The 6216-nt window shown below is 36.1% G+C and overlaps 1 protein-coding gene across 2 annotated transcripts in view; it reads right to left on the bottom strand.

The window, feature by feature from the left end:
* Nucleotides 1–1596: 1596 nt before the first annotated feature.
* UNC80 (unc-80 subunit of NALCN channel complex) overlaps nucleotides 1597–6216 on the bottom strand; it is a 237327-nt gene continuing 232707 nt past the window's right edge. For both annotated transcript variants that reach the window (XM_077154956.1, XM_077154955.1), the window contains one exon: nucleotides 1597–5495. In XM_077154956.1, the coding sequence (XP_077011071.1) occupies nucleotides 5229–5495 (267 nt within the window). In that variant the 3' untranslated portion in view covers nucleotides 1597–5228. The remainder of the gene's footprint in view (nucleotides 5496–6216) is intronic.

Raw genomic sequence — 6216 nt, 5'->3', positions numbered from 1 at the left:
AGGGGCGGTGTCTGGCACACATGCGGTGCTAGGCGTAGGTGCCAGGGCAGTGCTCCTGGGTGCGAATCGAACGTGGTGTTTTTTTTCTTCTTGTGACCCTCATTCTTAGTACTGTTGCGGGTTTCTCAGACCTCGCTGTATTCAAGGATCTTCTTAAGTTCTTTCGCCTTAATTCTGCAGTTCCCATTCCTCTGCTCTTCCCTGCACTTCACCTTTTGCTTTTACAGCGTTTGCGCTCCTCTCCTTTCCTCTCCAGGCCCTCTGCTTTGGAAAAAAAAAAACACTCTTCCGCCGTCTCCTTTCTCTTTTCTAGAACTCTCTTGAAGAGCTGGAGCATTTCGGGTGGAATCCTGGTTCTGCCCATACCGGCTGAGTGACCTAGATGGTCACTTCTTTCTGCTTCAAATCCTCAGTTTTCTCATCTTTAAGACAGTACTCAATATTTAGGGTTATGAAGATTAAAGGAATCCGTGGAATGCACCTAGCGTGGTGCCTGGCATTCATGCAAGATTGTGGTGGTTATTATTCAGTCCTTTTTTGCTTCTGCCCCATGTCCCTCTTCTCTCGCTCTTTTTTTTTTTTCCTTTCAGCGGGGTTCACTGACAAATTGTGATGTTTGTTTACTGTTCAAACTCATCCAGAAGTGGGTAAGAATGTTCTGCTGCCAAAAGTGGGTTGTTGGGTCAGGAAAAGAAACGGAAGTAAAACTACATGCGGGGGTGGGAATGGATTTAGCAAGAGCACGTGTTAGAGATATGAAAGACAAATCCGAGTTGAAATAGCAGACTACAGCGTTTCATTAGGGACAACAAAATTTTGCTGCAGTAAAGGAAACCAGAACTGACTAGCTTCTGGGTTCTTGGGATGGCAAACGATTTTTATAGACAGCAAAGAATAAGCTAGACTCACTGATTGGGAGTCAGTCCGTCCTATAGGGACAGGTGGGCTTTATTTTGTATTGGGTTAAGAGTAATGAACTAGGACCTGATTGGTTATCTGGGTCAGCTGCCTTGATGGAAATTTCAAATTTCAATAGAGGAAATTCGAGAGGGACTTCAAACAGGAAGTAGGAATTTTTTTTTTTCTTTGTTTTTGCTCTGAGGATTCCCCAAGGTTTTCTCCATATAAATTTATCCAGGGGTAGGGGCACTTTGTACTCCGTATGAAAGAGGTGGTAGTACCTTGGATTGCATGGTTGTCCTGGGCACATTCAGGGACAACCAGATCCTTAATCTCCCCACTGGGAAATCTGGCAGTTATCTCAGCATTTCTCTTGGCAGAGAAATGAAATTGGAGGTCCTTCCCTCCCCAAGTGCCCATTCTGTGTTATTTTGAAGGGCAGGGATGGAAATCATGAGTGTAATGGAGCTGGGGTACAGGCGGGAGATTAGAGAGGGGGATTTGGAAATTGAAGGTGCCAGGGACAAATTGGCCACCATGTGGTGGCCTCAGGATGGTGGTGGGGAGGGACAGGCAGAGAGGCCATTAACAAAGGCACACCACATGTACCCAAAATGAACACTTTGCAGAATTCATTAACTTGTTCCCTAGGTTAAGAAATGAAAAAATGAAGCTTATTCAGAATAGTAAGTGTTTTTAGATATTTTATTATATGTGCATATTCAAACACAGAAGTCTTATCTTTCATAAATATCTTTCATAACATTTCAATATTTCTTCATATGCATTTTTCCATGCTCTTTGGTCATTCAGTATTCGTAACAGACTTCATGGTCATCTGAGGGAAGCTGGCTGTGTTTTCAATCTTTTTTGCCTTTAACTATAAAATGGCTAATAAAGGATTTTCATCCTGCAGTCACAGTGACTATTAAAAATCATTATGGAGGTACATCATCTTTAATCCTAAATAATCCTGAAATAATACAAGTAAATTTATCTTAAACTTTTCCAGATACATTCTGCCCTCAAATTGCTTTTATTCTCCTGAGTGTCAAACCAAAGTTTGCTTCTAAAATGCTGCAGCTGAGACCCACTAAAGTAAATGAGGAAGTGGGACTGTCTACTCACTACCAAGACAAGGCCATAGAATTGCAAGTGTGAGGTACCAGCATGACTCAATGTGATAAGCAGCAAATTTGGAGACTGTGCTCTATTAAAAGTATCACGTGAGGAAGGATAATTCGTGTTTTGGACTGCAAATTCTATTCATTTATGACCCTTTCTTGTCTGTAGGTCCTTACATACACCCTACTCTTTTATCTCAGATGCTCTCCAAGCTGGACAGAAGAGTCAAGAATGCTCTTCATAACTAAAGGGAGGTAATCTTGGAGGCTTGGAATAGCAAACAAGCTACTCCCAACCTGTGCAACCAAGACACAGGAGGCCGTAAGCACAGATTTTTTTTTTCACTCAGCATTGCCATGGCCATTTATGTCTTTTGACCCTCTGATTCTAAGTGCCTTATCCCAGTGCACTCAATAACTCAGCTTCCTTTCCAGAAAAATAGAATAACTTACCTAATAGAATTATAGACAGCAGTGAATACAGAGAAATAAAAATGTTTTTCTATAGAAAATGCAGTATCCAGGATTTGAACTGGTTTAACTGAATCTGAGTAGTATAAATCTACACCCACTATCATGGATGGTATATGTTTATTCCAAGGTCTCTCAAAAAGTTAAGCTGAATTTCAGAAGAAGTAACTGCTTTGTTGAGTCCAGTTATTTACAAATGGGAAGTGGGTGTCTATTGTATTTTTCCTCTGCATAAGACAAATACCATCAAACAGCATAGCTTAAAAAAATTATCTATTACCAATATTATATTTATCATATGTAATTATCTATTTTAGCCACGTACTCAATAATATCTTGAAAATCACAAAAAATGATTAATTTTTCTTGAGTTTTCCCTAATCTTCCTGTTTTTTTAAATATAGTTATTCCTTCAGACTCCAGGTAACAGTATTCCTGAGAATACATCTTATGACAGTCTTATGCACATACATATATATATATATATATACTTTATTACACATAAACATTCAACATATTACATTCAACACATTTAAGGGAACTTTAAAGAGAACAAATACACATATCTGCAAAACCTCAGTAGTCCCATTATGAAAACTCTGTAAGGCCCTGTTTCTTAGAGTGGAGGCTTTTTTGCAAAGTACAACATTACTCAGCTTATTGAAAAAGTTTCTAACAGACTTCCATTAACACCGTGTGAAGGAGTCAGGCTAAAAGGCAAACAGACCAGCATAATCATGTTTCAAAAGAGTCTGATATTTTTAACTATATATATATATAAAGGTACTTAGGATTCTTGTCAAATGTTCTCTGACCCCTTTACTTTTTAAATATTTGAAACAATGATACATAGAGATTTGAATCAAGAAACTGGAACAAAGCACACACATACACAGGGACTCATATAGCCCAGACACTTGTAATTACCCAACATAAGGCCTCTAATGCTTATTGAGCAGCATAATTTTTAACAGGAGAAATATATTAGCTTAGAAAGAATCATAAAATCTATTATCTGTGTATTTCTGCATGTGATAATTAATTCATCATTAAGTGTAAATAATATGAAACTATTGTAAGACATAAAAGAGCCCAGTTTCTCTAATTTTTGAACATTTAGATTTGAAAATTTAGTTTCATCTTTTTATCTTTAACTCACTGATATTCAGTCATTTCATTTTCTAATTGAATGGGACCATAACCCAATATTATATTTAGGCTTATATAAATCACAATATAAACAAGGTCAATTTAATACTCACTTCTAACAGAAAATAATTCCTTTATATGATTAGGGCAGGTTTAGCAGGTTTCTTCTATATATACATTACATATCATGGCCAACATGGTCAAACTTAAAGCATTCAGAATGTGTTTTAAATTCATTGCAATGTAACCAAAGTCTATATTTAACTTTAATTTGAGGACTAAAACACACACACACACACACACACACACACACCATACCAATTTTGGTATTCATATGAGTTTTTTTTTTATATGCTTAATAGTTATGTAGTAGTTTTCTATTGTAAATTGTTAAAATGTTGAAATTCAACTTTGAACTCTATGATTTCCAGCCCTACTAAAGGATCAAGAACACATTAGGCATTGGCCTCACAAGCTTTCTAAGTTTTAAACTTTTTTTTTGATGTAATTGAACATCAAGTTAATGGCCTACTTGCAAAATACACAAGCTGGCTCTGTCTATAAAGAACTAGCCCACTTTATGTATTTTTCTCCTCGTAAACTTAGATGTGCCAAGATCATAAGATTGGTATTAACATTGAGAACAGGTTATTTTATTGAACCAATTCTATCTAACACTAACCTTAATATCTGAAAATATGCCATCAAGGATGGGCACAGGATACTATGTGGGAAATAAATCATATTTCACAATACCTCCTTATCTTCGCATTGATGTTGTCTGGGCTAGAAGTAGGAAAACCACCTATTTCTAGCTAGCTATTAAAATTTACATTTAATTTTTATTGTTGTATAGGCTGTTTAGTTTCTTAATTAAAAGTTATTTCTGATAAATTTTCAAATATTCTCTATATGTGTGATAATGAAATGGAATAATCGTATGGCATTAGCATTTTGATTTACATGAAATTAAAATAGCAGTTGAAAAATAAATATTGAAAACTCCACAGTTCTAAAAATAGTATTTTTTCTTCTTTGAATGGCAATATTGTTGACAGAAGCAAAATGGCTGCGAGCCTATTTATTATTTACTTTCCCCAAACTAACATTTTCCTTCTGATTATTTTTATCTATATTGCTACTTGTACAGCCATCTGATTTAATATTTTTGAAACTATAAAAATAAACATTTGCATGGGATGTATAATATGAGTAACCTCAAAAAATTGGATTCTCTTTTTAGAATGTATTTAATATTCTCAGGTAAGCAACTTTGTAATAGTACACAGTTCTAACTGCCCAAGGCTTCTTCAGTCATAAACAATGTGCAGCAAAATGGCTCTTTCCCTTATTCCTCCCTGGTTTTTTGTTCTCTGCAGAACCAAATCAGATTAGCCAGTGATTATGACAATGTTTATAAAACATCTTGCACATTGGCAGCAAAATGTACTCAGGTTTGTGCCACTCGTTGGATGTAAAGTGCTGTTTTTTAAATTAATCTTTTCCAGGAAAAAGTGTTCAGCTTTCAGCAGAGTGATCCCTTCCAGGTCTTATTTACACCTGCAACTCTTTCAAGATACAGAATTAAACATGAGATTCATCTAGGTCTACATCAGTCTTCCCTAGTTCACTAGGAGTAAAAGGGAACTGGCTTGACAGCAGGGGGTTTTCCATGCCATTTTCCTCACTAATGTGAAGGACAGTGTCTCCGTGCTGTAGAAGGCTAGATGTCTCAAGGCCTGCAAAATCATCAGGGTCTGACAGCTGAGTAGACAGGGGACTCTGTGCTGTACCACCTTGTGCTTCTGTGTCCTCCTCCTTTTCTCCTTCTTCAGTAGGGATGGTCTCACTCTGAAATCAAAACAATCACGACATCATGAAAAGGTGGGATAGGTCCCAGAGGAAAGTATCAAAAAATATTGTCTATTTGTAACTGGACGAGGAATAGGAATGCTAGTCCCAGTTCTATAGTTTGTTATACGTGAGATTTTGCATAAGTCCTCCCAACTTTCTAGGCCTTGGTTTTAATCTGTGACATAAATACAATTTTTCTCCTGCTTACCCTGTAGACTGTGAAGATCGAATGATCGAATGATAAATGTTTCAATGCTTTTTAGACCTTAGAGATTATATGGATGTAGATAGTATGAAGAGTAGCCCCTTAGCTTTCTTTAAGTACCACATGGGATGAGTAAAGGACCTACAGGAATTCATTTATAAAAATTAAAACAGGAAGGAAAAATATCAAAAGAGCAAGAAAAATATCAAAACAATGAGAAAATCTAAACAAAAAGTTCTTTTCATCTTATAGAAAACAGAAGGCTTTAAATTTAAAGGCTTCATCTAAATTGGAAACTTTCTTTCTTTTTATTGAAGTATTCTTTGACTATGAATTATATACCTGAAATAATTATTTCAGCTGCAAAATATTTTCTCTTAGGTTTTTCATAACTAACAATACCAAGACTTCTCTTTGGTCCTTCTTAAATAGGTGTATTCATAGCCATATACTTTGTGTAGATTTTCGTTTTCATGATGACAAGACCAGTGCAACCTGGCTAATAAAGCATTA

Source organism: Tamandua tetradactyla, chromosome 3 (genome assembly GCF_023851605.1).
Source record: "Tamandua tetradactyla isolate mTamTet1 chromosome 3, mTamTet1.pri, whole genome shotgun sequence".
Lineage (NCBI taxonomy): Eukaryota > Metazoa > Chordata > Mammalia > Pilosa > Myrmecophagidae > Tamandua > Tamandua tetradactyla.
This window is presented reverse-complemented; position numbering and strand designations above follow the sequence as displayed.